General features: G+C 38.4%; 1 protein-coding gene across 3 annotated transcripts in view; it reads left to right on the plus strand.

The window, feature by feature from the left end:
* crim1.L (cysteine rich transmembrane BMP regulator 1 (chordin-like) L homeolog) overlaps positions 1–16,756 on the plus strand; it is a 496,227-nt gene that overhangs the window by 421,392 nt on the left and 58,079 nt on the right. For all 3 annotated transcript variants that reach the window (XM_041562044.1, XM_018261588.2, NM_001170446.1), the window contains 2 exons: positions 3,960–4,081; positions 12,096–12,305. In XM_041562044.1, the coding sequence (XP_041417978.1) occupies positions 3,960–4,081; positions 12,096–12,305 (332 nt within the window). The remainder of the gene's footprint in view (positions 1–3,959; positions 4,082–12,095; positions 12,306–16,756) is intronic.

The following is a 16,756-nucleotide window of genomic DNA, read 5'->3' on the forward strand; positions in this document are numbered from 1 at the left end:
TTGATTAGATGACTAATAAGTTTCATTTATGTGTTTTCCATAGGGAATGAATTTGAGATAGAGCGTTGAGAATAGAATATGTTCTTTTACTTTTGAAGAAATAAAGCATTATGCACAGGGAATATCTGAAAGGAGGCTGTGCTTTAGTAATATGGATTTCTATAGCAAGTTTGGTCTGCACTTCCAAGATGAGATAGTAGCTATCATTTTGAAGAAGGTGAGATCTCAAAGAAAGATATGATGCTTTGATGTTGTCTTGATGTCTTTTATTGAGTGTTCCTTTGGAATGTGAGTATTTATATGAATCAAATGCGCTGTGTACTATATTTCAGTTCAAGAACTGGCATGGATGATCGAGTTATATTGTCAGCTCAATGCAGTGTAAAGTTCTTTATCACTCTTCTGGCTGTCACATCCCAGTGGTTTTATGGCAGCACCTTATCCAAGAAAGGGCTGCTAAAATGTTCTGATGTTTTAGTGTCACAATGTGTTAACCCCTTTAATACTTTGCTGCCTGACACGTTCACCTTAATTACAAACCATTTGCTTTAGTGTTTCCAGACCTGATTACAGTTATAGAGTCAAAATGATCATTATATTACTGTAATTATTATTTACAAGTGACAGGCTTACGTACAGAACACAAACTAGGCGATCAGGTAAAATGCAAAATGTTTGAAATACATGAGAGCAGAAATCCCGATAACTAGCAATACATTTTTATGCGGTTCATACTAAAAACTAAATTTCTGTTTTATAAGCTCGGTAAAATCTGAAGTTATACAGATATTAAAAGCTATTTTCATGTTGGCACCTCACAGCATACCTGTGGCTGCCACAGTGATCTGATTAGAAATGATATTTGATAGTGGAGCAGCTGAATGTAGGCCGTTAGATCTTGCCTTTCACACAATTTATTGTGAAAGGTAAGAGAAGGCATTAGCAAAGTTCAGAGCAGGGTACAAAGTGCAAAAAAATGGGCAGAAATTGTGTTTTTTGTACTAATGCACTCTACTCCAGTGTCGGACTAGGGCCGACTGGGGCTGCCACCTAAGCGGCCCACTTACCCCTGGGGTCACCTGCCTGAGTCCTAGAGTCCTACTTTTGGCGATGCAACCCCCCTTCCCGTGCGCGCACCTGTTCCCTTGCAGCTGCAATTGAGGAGAGATAAGGGAGAGCATAGAAGCAGCAATTGGGCATGAAACGGGTTTGGGTTGGCCGGGCCCACCTTGTATTTCCCCGGTTTCCCCAGGGCCCAGTCCAGCCGCTCTCTGTCCTGAAGTTCACATGTTTTTGAGCTCAAGAATGGAGCACAACCTGTTTTCCCTCAATGAATACAACATCTGCAGTTCAGAAGCAGTCTATTCATTAGGTGTAGATGAGGGGAAAGGTAGGGTGGTAAGGACAGTGCAGCCATGCACCCATCAGAGCTGCACTCTACACCTCACACCTCTTATTTAATCCAGGGAAAGGTGCACAGCACAGCTACTTCCCAGACATAAGGGTTCGGTAAATAATCACTAAGGGGATATTGCACCGATATTACTCTTGCATTTGGGTATGTGTAAATGGCATAGCACCTATTCCAGACAGGTTGCATGCGTTTTACTGTTCTCTTCTCTGCTATGTTGTAAGGATCTCCTTGTGGCTCTTCCTATTTCATCTATGCAGGAATGATGCCAGGGCATGTCAGCATTGCAATGGTTTCTAGTTAGACAACAGCATTTACTGTTTAATTTATAAACAGTGTGTTATGACATCAGAATGCACCATTTATAAGGATATATTTACAGGTATATCTTATAAATTATATTTTTAACTTTTATAAGGATATCATTTACAGTAGGATTTGTATACTGTGGGTTATATTTATATACATTAAGTTTACTGGCACATTATCTTGAAGCCTAAGGTGCTGGTGGCACTGCCACAGTAGCTGCTGTAGGTTGCCTGCAGACAAACTGAATATGTCTGTTTTCAGATTCTTCTGTATTTTTAGAAATGAGAGAAATGTTTTATACTTGTTAAAACATGCATTGCTTATGTAAGGAGCTCTTGTCTGGAACTTGCCACAATAATGTAGTTGTTGTTTTGCTGCTAAACTCCCATACTGATAATTTCCTCTAAACCTGGAACCAAGGAATTAAAAGCTGCCATTGCTACTTAACTGCTTTCATAAAGGATTTCTTTGGATCATTATTATGTAGGAATCTGGTCCACTAGCATCTGTAACCCTTTCTTTCCTCTCCAAAATGTAAGGGAATTCATGTGTTTAAATGGGCACCTGAGAAACAAAGTATTTCTTTCCTTCTATTGTGTACACATGGGCTTCTGTATCAGACTTCCTCTTTTCATCTTAAACCTCCAGGGCTAGGGCTTGAGCATGCTCAGTTTGCTCCTCTCCCCCTCCCTGCTGTAATCTGAACTCAGAGCTATGAGCATTCAGGGAGAGACTCAGGCAGGAAGTGATGTCATAGTAAGCTAATATGGCAGCCGCTATCCTTAACAAACAGAGTCAGGGTCTAGAGCTGTTTACTCAAGTATGGAAAAACATTCTAAAGAATAAAAATGGCGTTCTAGCTTGCACTGTTGTGGCTCATCTATTGGCAACTGCCTTGGTAGCTTTCCTTCTCTTTTAACAAAGATGACTATTATTTTGGGCTAAGAACCCTGCATCTGCTTGTTGGTTTAGCCAGGAGGGTCCAGATGCCCAGGCCTTTCTAGTATGAAGGGAAACTGCTTTACTGTAAGATGCAAGAAAAAATTGCAAAAAATAATTATTCATTGTCAAGTTTCAGAATTTAGGAAGGTTGAGAGAGAGGGGCAAATTCACTATGCGCCGAAGCGCCTAACGCTAGCGTCAATTCACTAGCGTTGGGCATTTCCGTTACTTCGCAAATTCACTAACGGACACTGGCGTAACTTTGCTAGTGTAACTTCGCACCCTTACGCCTGGCGAATTTGCGCAACGGACGTAACTACGCAAATTCACTAATGCGCACAGTGTACTGAACGCTACCTTTTACGCCAGACTTCCTTAGCCACCTCAGACCAGGCGAAGCGCAATAGAGTAGATAGGGATTTCTTCAAAAAAAGTTAAAATTTTTTCTAAGTCCCAAAAAACGCTGGCGTTTTTTCTATATTATGGGTGATAGGCCGAAAAAGATCGAAATTTTTTTGGGGCTCCCCTCCTTCCCCCCTACATTTCCTAACTCATGGCAACTTAACTATACAGTGGGCACATGTGTAGCGCAAAATAAAATTTTTATTTATTTATCAACCATCGCTAGCGTAACTTCGATTTGCTTAGCGAATCAACGCTAGCGCAACTTCGCAACCTTACGCTACCCCTGAATTTGCGGAGTGCTGGCGAAACTACGCCTGGTGAAGTGCGGCGAAGTTACGCCTGGCGCAACTACGAATCTTAGTGAATGTCCCACAGAGTGTTTTCCCTGTAAATATTCATAAAGAAAATTCAAGAAAAATGTCATCCTGAACACCTGGTAAAAGGTGGCTTTGCGGTAGAGATTAGTTGGAACCTGCTCCATTTGCAATCACTTCTATACCTTTTTCTTTCATAAGCATGTATTTACCGACATATCCTCAACCACCCCTCACTAGTCATACCAATATAATATCCCTAACTTAAAGCAATCAACTTTACTATACATTAATAATGGTCTTGAAGTTGTAACAAGCGGTGATTAAGCACTATGGGGGTGCAAAGTTTGCTATAGTTCCTCTAACCTATAGTACCCGATCAGCAGTTAGTATCTACTGGTTACATATGGGGAATTATCATGCATTATTCTCACCAAGTGCAGATAGAAGTAATTAACAGATTCATTCTGACTTGTTGAATCTAGACTGTAATTGTCTAATGTTTAGAGGGTCCAGACCTGTGTCTAAATAACCATTTAGATCTAATCTTGCTCACTATATTCATTTATGCATTGCAGGAAGAACAAGCATGGCTGTGAAACATGTCGCTGTAAGAAGTGCCCTGATGCCCCTTGCAGCAAAATCTGCCCAATGGGATTTGAACAGGACAATCACGGATGCCGCATCTGCAAATGCAGGGGTAAGTGCCACACAATATTTAGTGAGCCGTCTCTCTATCCTTTCTTTTATAAAAAATGAAAAAAAAAAGCGTATGAATATGTTTTAAATGTTAAATAATAAACTTGAGACGTTGCTGCCTGATGATTATGGCTCCTTCAGTGAACATAAATGTCATATTCTGACAGTGTTCCTCTGTTCAGTAGAGCTTTGTTTCACTTTTGCAGTAATTTCATTCTTAATTACCACATTCTAATGAAGTAACCCATCATGGAGCTGGGAATGACTTTTTAATGAGCAGACACTGTAGCCAGATGGACGAATTGTCTCTGTGTGTGTTTTTCTTGCCATTTGGCTCTTTGCGGTTGTACTGCTCACAATTAGAAAAAAAACGTGCATACATTGTTTTGCATGTACACTATCAGTTTCTCTATTGTTAAAAATCCATTCAGAAGTCTGAATGGGAAGTGCCATAGAAACATTGCCTAATTCTTTTTTATCTAAATGGGAAAGCGTGTTTACATTTTAATTAATACCCATAAAGTGGATCACCGTACCAGAGGCCACCCCTTTAGACTAGAAGAAAAGAACTTTCATTTGAAGCAACGTAGTTGGTTCTTCACAGTCAGGACAGTGAGGTTGTGGAATGCACTGCCGGGTGATGTTGTGATGGCTGATTCAGTTAATGCCTTTAAGAATGGCTTGGATGATTTTTGGACAGACATCATATCAAAGGCTATTGTGATACTAAGCTCTATAGTTAGTATAGGTATAGGTATATAGAATTTATGAGAAAGTATAGAGGGGTGTGTGTATGGATGCTGGGTTTTCATTTGGAGGGGTTGAACTTGATGGACTTTGTCTTTTTTCAACCCAATTTAACTATGTAACTAACTAACTATGTAACTATGTACTTTTCCTCTACCCAATGAAAGAGAACCATGTTCAGAACAATGCATAACTAGGAAGTAACTCTTAAGAGATCATTTACTGATGGTGGTGAGCAGAGGTGGGCCAAGCAGGTAGGTCACTGGACACACATGCTTATTAAATGAGCAATAACAGGGGTAATGTGTGTGTTCTAGCACTTTACACCGTTACACTAATCAGTGAGAGGCAGAATTAGGGTTAAACTACACGGGAGATTTTGTAGGATGGTGTTGGATCGACAGATTTACATGGATTAAAATGTAATGGGACTGATAGAAAAATTTGATGTGTAAACTACATGGAAGATTTGCCATCCAACCCAACACGCCTGTTGGATGGGAAAAGCCTGCTGTGCCTTCATCCGTCAAGATAAAATCTGATGGTGTCTCTTTGAAACACACGGAATGTCAGAAACTAAACTACACCATCCTACATCTGATCTGACTTAATCTTGTAGCTATGGGGGATCAGATTTTGTAGAATCCAACACAATATGGTGCTGTTGCATGGTGTTGCGTGGCAAGATCAGATAAAATCTAACCTACAAAATCTGTCCAACTTCTCCTGTGTAGCTTAGCACTTTCCAGAGAAAGTGATTTTTTTTTTCAGGATACTACTTGTAACACCATGTTTCAGGCAATTGGCTGCAAAACAAGAATAAGGCTTTCAATGTGACTCTCATTGAAGTCTAAATGAATAGTCCATCCAGGAGCACTGACTGACAATGCATGGCCTATTCAGAATCAGTTATGACAGGCAATCCCGATAGCCAGTGGTATCACAGTGAGTTGGTCTGGACAGAAAATCTGATGATGTCCCCATTTTTAGTTTTAAAGGGGAAGGAAAGGTTAAAACTAAGTAGTGGGGCTCATTTATCAAATCTGGGCAAATTTGCACTTGGGCAGTTACCTATAGCAACCAATCAGTGATTAGCTTTTTAAAGCCAGCTGCAAGTAAAACAATAAATGCAGAAATCTGATTGGTTAACATGGGTTACTGCCCATGGGCAAATTTGCCCAGTTTTGATAAATGACCCCCAGTGAGTTTTATCAGAAAGGTCTATATAAATACACTAGTAAATTCTCAAAGTAATGCTGCTCAGAGTCCTCTGTCAAAAGAAACACTGCATTTCTTTCCTTCTATTGTGTACACATGGGCTTCTGTATCAAACTTCTTGCTTTAAGCTTAAATCTCCTTTGCTCCTCTTCCCCCCTCCCTTCTCTGCTGTAATCTGAGCCCAGAGCTATAAGTGAGCAGGGAGAGACTCAGGCAGGAATTGATGTCAACCAAGCTAATACTGCAGCTGCTATCCTAAACAAACACATACAGTGTTTAGAGATATTTACTCGGGTGTGGTAAAGCATTCTACAGAATAAATACAGTGTTATAGCTTGCATTATTGTGGCTAATCTATTGGCAATAAACTGTCTCTGTAGCTTTCCTTCTTATTTAAGGGATTGAAGAGCTTGTCACTGGAGCCACATTTCCTTCCCACTTATCATACAAGGGCCCAAACAGGCAACTAGTGTAATATTCCCTTCCAACAGAGTGTCCAAATTTGTCATTATCTAACAGTGGCTTGAGAAACTGCATAACCCCCAAAATCATATATGGTAGACTCTAACATATAATTCAGTTTTAACACAAAACAATTGTATGATGCTCATTATAGTTGTTATGACTTTGTAAACATATTTCATTGTTTTCTGGGGTGAAACACAACAAATGGCATACTGTTCACATACTATTATATACTAACATACCCAATCATATTTGTTCGTATGCAAGTCTTTAAATAAAGACTAAGACTGATCTAAAAGACTGATCTAAAAGACTGAAAATCTTTAAATGTTGCAACTTACTGCCTTTATTAGAGATGTCTGAGAAATCGGGGAGTTTCAGCTTGATCGGTCAGATTTGATTTCTTCCATACACTGACCACTGTACCCTGAAATTGTCCTGCTGTATTGTGCTTAGTAAAGCAAGTTTCAACTCTGGCATAGTTTTGTAATTTTAGTAAATTCCTGCACTATTGGGGGACCCATTTGTGGCCCTGTTTAGCTGACCTGATGGCAGTTATGTCAAATAAGACATTTGGGGTCATTAGGTTATATCCTCAAATAATAAATGAATGTAAAGTGGCCCTTTAAGAAGCCACGACTCTTATTAGTGTATAATAAGTCTTCTGCAGAGTAATGTTTCCTTAAGGGGAAATGGTGCTTAGATGCATTTTCTAATAACTATGCAATAGATTTATTTTTTCAAATAATAATCAGTATCATGTGCATTCTCATAGATCAATATATCTCCATAGAGAACAATGTCAGAAGATTATTATCAAAGCAGTAAAAAAAAATTCATAAATTGTGCTTGAAATGCATTGGGGAGCACTATACACATGAGGAGCTAGGCATAAACAAATTTTGTTTCTCTGAAAGAAACTGCTAATAAAATGTGTTTTTCTCAGTTGTTTTGGATGTTTTCATATTTCAAGGTTGCCTGTAGAAAAACCTGTAACAAATATTGACAAAATGTAGTAGCAATATTGCATCAACCACAGAAATGGAATGAGTTAGAAGTTACAGGAATGAAACGTGTTCTCCAGAATGCTCGGGACCTGGGGTTTTCCAGATAATGGATCTTAACGTAATTTGGATCTTCATACCTTAATTGTACTAGAAAATGTGCTAAACATTACATACATCCAATAGGCTGGTTTTGTCCAATAAGGATCAAGTATTTTTAAGTTTTATTAATACAGAGTATAAAGAAAATAATTTTTAAAAATTCAGATTATTTGGATAAAATGGGAGACGGCCTTTCTGTAATTCTTAGCTTTCTGGATAACAGGTTTGTGGAGATCCCAAGTTGGAGTATAAATACAAATCATGATGGTTGGGGAGAGGGGTTCAGATTTAAACAGTAATTAATCCTGTATTATTAGGTTACAGTTTAAAAGATGAAAAAGCCACCGACATACTCAGTCTGTAACTGGATGCCAGTGGGTTTTAAAACATGCAGCAAATCACAGGACACGCCATGCTTACCATTTCATAGTTCCCTAATTGTGCAGCATTAAAGGAGAAGGAAATTCTGTAGAAAAAAACCCTGTACCCTCCACCCCATATAGATCCCCCTCCCTCCTCCCCCAGGCTAACTTCCCCCCCGGGGAAATGCCCCATACTTTATACTGACCCCTCATCGCAGATTCTTGCAGCGGCATCCATCTTCCGGGTCCTCGGTAAGTTGACTGGGAAATCGTCAATCTCCGTCAATTTCGTCGAAAACCGGCAAATTGCTCCAACTGCGGATGTGCCGACATACCGATCTCCCAGTCAGTTTACCGAGGATCGCTGGATTGGGGTTTTTAAATCAATTACCAGCAGAACAGACTATCATATCAGTTTAACATGTAAAAGCGCCATCTACTGATCTTACATGAACAGTCAATACATAACACCACAGTTTATTGACTGTTAATAAACAAAAATTAAAGGGATTCTGACATGATTTTTATGATGTAGTTTTTATTTCTAAATTACACTGCAAATAATTCACTCTACAATATAAAATTTCATTCCTGAACCGGCAAGTGTATTTGTTGTAATATTGGTATGTAGGCAGCCATCTCAAGTCATTTTGCCTGTTCATGTGCTTTCAGAAAGAGCCAGCACTTTAGGATGGAACTGCTTTCTGGCAGGCTGTTGTTTCTCCAAATCACTGTAACTGAATGTGTCTAAGTGGGACCTGGATTTTACTATTGAGTGCTGTTCTTTGATCCACAAGGGAGCTGTTTTCTTTTATTAGGAAGCTGCTATCTGGTTACTTTCCCATTGCTCTGTTGTTAGGCTGCTGGGGGGGGAGGGGTGAAATCACTCTAACTTGCAGTACAGCAGTAATGAGTGACTGAAGTTTATCAGAGTACAAGTCACATGACTGGTAGCAGCTGGGAAACTGACAATATGTCTAGCCCCATGTCAGATTTCAAAATGAAATGTAAAAAAATCTGTTTGCTCTTTTGAAAAATGGATTTCAGTGCAGAATTCTGCTTGAGCAGCACTATTAACTGATGCGTTTTGAAAAGGTTTTCCCCATGACAGTATCCCTTTAAGTTAAATAACAAAGATCTAATTAAAGAAACTATACAGTATAACATGTCATATCATATAACCTAAATCCCCACATGTAGTGCTTGTTTACAGAGCACTACCTGACATTCCGGCCGCCTCCCACAAGAGTGATAGGTTGGCAAGTGAGAGCAATTAACCAAATGACATCCTGCCTGGGACCCTTGTCCTAAGAGACCAACCAACCTTAGCTTACTTGTGCTTCAAAAACGAGACATAGACCCCCACCCTTGACAAGAATTTCTTCCCAACAACCTTGGCCCAGACATAACTCATCACTATAGAACAAGTGTGATACTGCTCGTTCCTTGCCTCTATTGCCTCTCCTAATCCTTCCACTCTGTGGGCTTCCACATCTGAATATAGTATAGGGTTCTTCCCCCCTTACTATTTCTAGTTTGAGCCCCCATTCCTACTGAGGAACTAAGCATGTTAACTGGAGTACCTCTTGGCTTGGTTGACAAGGAAGTGTAAGGACTTCTCTAATGCTTATATTTCCACAACCCCATCATATTAGTTTTAAGATGCATTTTTCAGAAACTGTTGCAGGAAGAAGGAGCAAACAGAAGACATGTTATTAAGAGTCTGCAGCCTCACGCCTTTTAAAACAGAGTGACAGGGATGGCAAGCAGTTTATTTTTAAATGTAAATGAACCTTGTATAATGCAGCGCTTTCCGTTTAATAATGAATTATCACATTACAGAAAATGAATTCTAATATATTATCCCAAACCAAATTAGAGTCAGTCTCTCTTTCCTCTACACAGATTCAGACCATATTAAAATCCATTGCGCAGGCTTTATTAATAAAAGTGTTTTATACAATGGATGATAATCATTTTATATACAGAAGGGGATCAATTCATTACTGTGTGCTATTGTCCATTATGAAGAATTAGGTGGCTATCGATTTCCTGTGGAATGAATTATCTTAATGGTCGGAAGATAATTCTTATTAACTGAAATGACAGCACTACCCAGAAACAGGCAGGCATTTTAAAAACAAATGTGACTGCTCAGCTTGGCTTTGCAGCCCATAATTTATATAGCGGCAAGGACTCACTGGGAACAAGTGCAAGTGATGGAATGTTATTATTTACAATTAGTTCTGAAACGTCCTTGTGGCAAGTAAACAGAGAGAAAGACTAAAAGCAGTTAGACACTTGCCAGACAATGGACAATGTGTTTGTATATATCTGCTCCTGTTGTTTAGCAGGTAAAGCCCCTCTTGCACCTGCTCTTTTCGTCTGATTTCTCCTTCTTGCCCTGTTCTGAAAGACAGAAGAGCATACCTTTCCAAATCTCATTTTGGCAGAATTCAGATATGCGTGCAGAGAAGATGTTCCATAATAGTGGCAGAGTTGCTGCTCTAATTAAGATTTGCATTTTAAATTTGGGGCAAAGACTATAAAGCCAGAGAAGCAATGCCAAACTCTTTATTCCAAGTACAGAAATGTTATGATGTACATTTTGTTCTAATTCTTTTTCAAAACTGTTCTCTTGGTGTAAAACTAAAGTTTGACCCATGGAAAACTTTAATTTTAATCCATACTCAGTCCCCAGGCCGACCTATGGAATCATCAGAGCTTGTACAAGGAGTAATAATGTAGTCTGCATTGTGAGCTGCTACCTCCTGTTATTAACAGGCCTATTTTGCAAAGAACAAAGAACAGACAGTTCTCCACACTTTTCCATAGGAGAATTCACCAGCTTTGCTAACATTACCGTTCTCCACTTGTGAACTGTCTCTTCACCCTCTAATAAATATTTCCCTGTAGCTCAATCAGAAGGAGTAGTTTAGAAGTAGTTTATATATATATATATATATATATATATATACACATATATATATATATATATATACATATATATATATATATATATATATATATATATATATATATATATATATATATATATATATATATATATACATATATATATATACACACACACTCTCTTTCACCACTCTCTCTTTAAAACCAGTGTTGGACTGGGGACAGGGTCCGGGCCCACCGGAGCTGCCATTTCAGAGCCCCCTACACACCCACCAGGCCCCCTGCCCCATTTGTTGAGGTCCTCCATGCGCTGACACTGCAACTGCCCTTCCCCATGCGTACCTTACCTTGTACTTATTCCTTAGTGGCTATGATCAGGGAGGCCAGGGGGGCGTGTTGTTAGTTTCAGGCTAGGCGTGGATCTGAGCCAGTGGGGCCCACCGGGTTTTTCCTAGTGTACCACTGGCCTACTCCAACCCTGAATGAAACCATTTTTTATTTCAATCAAAACAACAGGCAGAATATATTTCCAAGAAAATACCTATGCTCACATTGAACACGGATGTACATTGCCCCTTTAAATCTTGTAAACCTCACAAAATCATTAATGTTCAATGGTTGGATTTAACATATTGTAAGTAAATTATAAATTCTATTTTGTTTAAATGGACTTTTTATGAAAAATAAAGAACAAAACGCTCAATGAATTTATTCAGATGGTCTTTATATTGTACCATTGTGCTCCTTGAGCCATAACTTAGTGCAAGGCACCGAACAAGGGAGTGTTTTACTTGAGTATGGCTTACACCTATAGCATGTATGTGAGAGGCAGGCAAGTGGGCCTCATGTCCCCACCCTATGTAGCTCCATATATGACAGTTGCAACTTGTCCAAACTGTGATCTGTGCACTACGGAACAATAGATGCTAAAGTATTTGTTAGTTTGCAGGGGGCTCAGTTATGCAGGAATTAAGGGCATGGCATTTACACCATTTATAAGCAGCATCTGCTGAATAAATGAGCCCTCATACGCGTCTTTTCGATATTTTATGTTAATGGCCATTTATTTACACACAGAGATCGAAGATGAAGAGTAAAGGACCTTCTATATATTTTACAGTGTATTGTATGGGAAATATAAAACAGTAATAATGTTTGTTTTGTTATAGTATAGTAACCATAAAATCTGATTCATTTTCAGAAACAATGACATCTGTGGTACCCCCAGTCAAAACAGGCTCATGCTTGTCAATGGATGGTCGACGCCATGAAAATGAAGAGAGTTGGCATGATGGATGTCGTGAGTGCTATTGTCACAATGGCAAAGAAATGTGTGGACTCATTACATGTCCTGTTCCTGATTGTGTGAACCCCACTATATACCCAGGACAATGCTGCCCTTCATGTCCAGGTATAAACCCACATATTGCTAAATATATTCTCCTCTCTCTCACTAGTAAACTGTACATAAACACAACTTTTTATTTACTAAGCATGTTAAATAGATATTGGATTGCATTGCCTGGTTGGCATCTTTCTTGTTCTCATGACAGATTTGGTAAAGGGAGCACCTATAAGTGAAGGCGTTTTTTTTTTTAAATCACATTTTTGCTTTGACTTATCAGCCGTGTAGTCCAGAAAGGACATAACACTCTTCAATTCAGAAAGCTTCAAAAAAAAATTGGCATGAATTGGAGCTTTAAATATCCCACCCCATGCTGACTGAAGTGATGCATGATGTATTTCTTTGCCGCAGTAATGTTATATCAGCATCAAATTGGGAACTGGGGTAGGACAGAGCTTTATGTCTGTTCAAGATCTATGCAGCATCAGTCATCTCCATAAATTTTATAAGGAACAGTATGATCTATGTAGAGATGTGGGAGTAAGTCATTTATCTGCTTAATTCCCAGTCCTAATTTAAACTTACTCATTTTCCATCTGGAGGCACAGATACCAACTGGCGAGCCTCATGTACACTGGGGCTAAATTCACGTCTGATAGAACTGTGCAATTACTTACTCATGTTATTAATTCGCTCTTCAAGCGTCTTCCTCTCTCTCTTTCTTCAGAGCCTGATTTTTTTTGTATTTGCCTGATGATAATATTAGGAGTTTAATGTATAATTGTTTTCCTACTGGTATATTTCACTTATCAACCCATGATAGCTGGCCACCGCCTTTCTTATAACCTTCTATAGTCCTTATAATATATTGTTGTCCAGAAAAACTCTCAAAAAATAAGGGCCTAGTGACCAATGGGTCAGTGTGATATTATTCAGCAGTGTGGTTAGTGAGAGATAACTAATGCCTAGAATAACTGTAGCACATCCCAGGGATGCATGTGCTAGAGCACCTAGTGATCACTTAACAAGCATTACCCCACCACCAACCCCTGGGGAATACTGTACTGTGCATCTTGTGCCAGACTGAAAATCCAGGGCTAGATGTAGAGTCAGGGGGACCTATGGATCCACATTGCGGTCTGTGTCCTCTGCAAAAAAAATGGCTTCCAAAACAGTGTTGGTCTACCCAAATGTTGCTGAACTACAACTATACTTAATAATATAATATCAGTGGTTATAGCATGCTGAGAGCTCCATACTGATACCATCGTGGAGGGACACTGTTACTTAAAGTTTTTCTTGATTATTGTTTTGTTATTTTATTTATTTATTTATCCAAGCTGACTAATGTCACACTAGGCACGACCAATTCTGCCTGATGCAACCCCGTGGGTGATGTTACAAACAGGGTGTGCCTGTCACTTCCAACACATGACATTTTTATATGCATGTACAAAAAGTATACATTTTTGTTTTCCTATTCTTTATTTAAAACCTTATAGTTAAAGCAGAACTCCTACACAGCAATCCTTCTTCCCTCTAGATGTTTGACTACTGCAAGCTGTAAATGTGCATTCATCTCCCTATGTTAAATAACAGCAAGATAAGCAATGTTGTGCTAGAAGCGAAAAGTCTAACTGGAGCATCCTGTTGTATCAGTATTTATGTTCAGGATGCCTCATTAGAAGCCTGTATAGTGCAGTGAGAATTATTAATTATGTTATGCTGATTCACAGTAGGAGGGTTATTTATCAAGGTCCGAATTTATATCAATATCGGCTTCTAACCCGCTCGGCTTTTCCACGCTTATATATCATTACGTTTCCCTAAAATTACCTTTGCGGAAAAGCTCAGAATTTCACAGTTTTTTCGTTAGTTTTCCCCTGAAAACTCAGAATTTTTCAGAGTTTTCCTCCGCAAGCTCCGAAAACATTGTGCCCAAAACTCCCGACACAACCAAAAATCAATGGGACTGTTCCCATTGACTTTTATGCAACCTCAACATGTTTGAGATTCCGTGGTTTTATATTCGGGCTTTTTATCCCTCGGGGTTAAATAAATTCTGAAAAACGTGTGATATTTTTTAAGCCTATTATAACACAAAAAATCAGGAATTTTTTGGATTTCAAGGGAATTTTGGGCTTTCGGAGCTTAGTAAATAACCCCCTATATATCCATAGCCATTTAAAATAGAGTATCTTATTGGGACCCCTACAACAACCTGTCAACAAATATCTGGAATATATCTACTGGGCAGGTTTAAAAATCCCATTGAAGTGGTCCTCTCCTCATGAATGGCCGTAGGTTTCAGTTATGATCTGATTATTGGCCTAGGGGGCCTGATAATTAGATTATCCTAATTTGGCCCAGCACTTTGGTGCCCATTAAGTGTATGACCAGCTTTGAAGGCAAATTCTATTATAGGTATGGGATCCATTATCCAGAAAACCATTATACAGAAAGCTCTGAATTATAGGAAGGCCATTTCCCATAGACTCCATTTTATCCAAATAATTACATTTTTAAAAAATTATTTTTCTCTAAAATACTTGTACTTGATCCAAACTAAGATTTAAATAATCCTTATTTGAGGCAAAATAATCCTTTTGGGTTTATTTAATGTTCAAATAATTTTTTAGTAGAAAATCCAAGGTCCTGAGCATTCTGGATCACTTCGTCCCATACCTTTACCATAATAATGGTTAGAAAATGAATGGATTGTCAACATGCATCTGCTAAGCAGTGAGAAAACTGATTTAACTTTCACAGTGTACTGAACTGTTGCCCATTAGAGTATTTGGCAAATGTTGAGGGTTATGTTACTCTGAATGGTACAGCATACGAACAGCATACAGAGAAGTGATGAAGATAAATTTGATGAAGCAGGAAGTTTCCAGCGCTAGTAATTGCCTTTTATTTTTCTCCTTAATTGCATATAATGATTGCTTTACAGATAGTGGCAAGCTGGTGGTGGTAAGGAGTAAAATATCTTTTAACCTTCTTGGATAGCAGATGTTTTCCTAGCAGGAATGTTAACTCACTTGATCTATGAAGACTAGAATTATTTAAAAAAAATAAATAAATAAATAATAATGTCATTCTTGCTTATTGCTGCTTACTAAACTTTCCCTGCCTAAAACCCAGTTGTCCAGCTGAGATAACTGTTTTATTTTAATGCCCAAGAGGTAGGTTGACTTACCTTGAATGACATGTCTGAAAGTGAAATCAAACATAACTGTTAGTATAAGTATCTATCACCTTCTTTCCGACAGTTTCTGTGGAAAAGGTTTTATGTGTCTCCTTGTAAGGATCACTGGTTGCTTTAAGCAAGGTTTCTCTCAGCCATCTGCGTTGGTAGAAATATGTCATATTATAGCTCATTATGTCAAGTTACTCTGGCATTAAGCAGACACCAAACTGTTGTCACTAAAGAGATTGTTTTTGGACTTATCAGAGAAGGCATTTGTCTTGGCCCTCTACCCTTTGGGAGGTGTTAGTGGCCAGAGAATGTTATTGGGAAACGTATAATTTATATGTACTGTTTTATTGATTTATATGATGTTTTTAAATGATATGTTTACAATGAGGAGTTCCAGCCCATAGCCTCTACCTATTTTTCTCCTAAAACTCCCAACACAGCCTAATAGCTGGAATTTATATAACATCCCTCTTTCTACTCACGCCCTCTCCTCTTATTTAAATTAATACCTGGTTGCTGGGGTAATTTGGACTCAGCACTCAGATTGCTGAAACTGCTGAATTAAATTGCTAAATAACTCAAATACCAAAAATTATTTAAAAAAAAAAAAGGAAAACTAATTGCAAATTGTCTTAAATTATCACTCTCTACATAATATTAAAAGTAAATTCAAAGGTAAACAACCCTTCAAACATTATCCCCGTATCACAGAGAAAACTCAAAGGCCACTCATACTGCAGTTTGGGCCCTTTCTTCTTTCACCCTGCTTGCATTGATATAAACTAGTAGCTTCTGCAGTTTAACTAGACATAAGAAACAGTCATATATTATATAAAATAACTGACCCACAATTTCTGTGTAGAACCATGATATTACAAGCCTAGTACAGGTATGAGCCTTCAATGTCGTTTTCTCGCAGCAAAATAATTTGCTATGAGAAGATGTAGATATCAACACCTGTATCCTCACTATTTTATTCCAGAAGCTTGATGAATATGATGATTATTTAATGTGCCTTTGAATTTACTAAGCCTGTTTATTGTTGACCTTAAGAGATTATATTTGAGATTCAATACTGCAAGCATTCTATTTCCCCTTTTCTCTAAAGGGCATGGTGCTGATATATCCTGGATCGGCTGCCAAAGAGAAGAGGAAGGGGTAGAGAATGTTTTGTTTGCTCCTAACATTCATCTCTGTTGATGATCAGTTAAAATGTGGTTTGACTTCAGGAAAAACCACAAGTATGAGAACAATGATAGACTGATTAATGTTGCTTCACTGGATACCCTTCCTAACTTAGCATTATCTACGTCAATGA

Source organism: Xenopus laevis, chromosome 5L, assembly GCF_017654675.1.
Source record: "Xenopus laevis strain J_2021 chromosome 5L, Xenopus_laevis_v10.1, whole genome shotgun sequence".
Lineage (NCBI taxonomy): Eukaryota > Metazoa > Chordata > Amphibia > Anura > Pipidae > Xenopus > Xenopus laevis.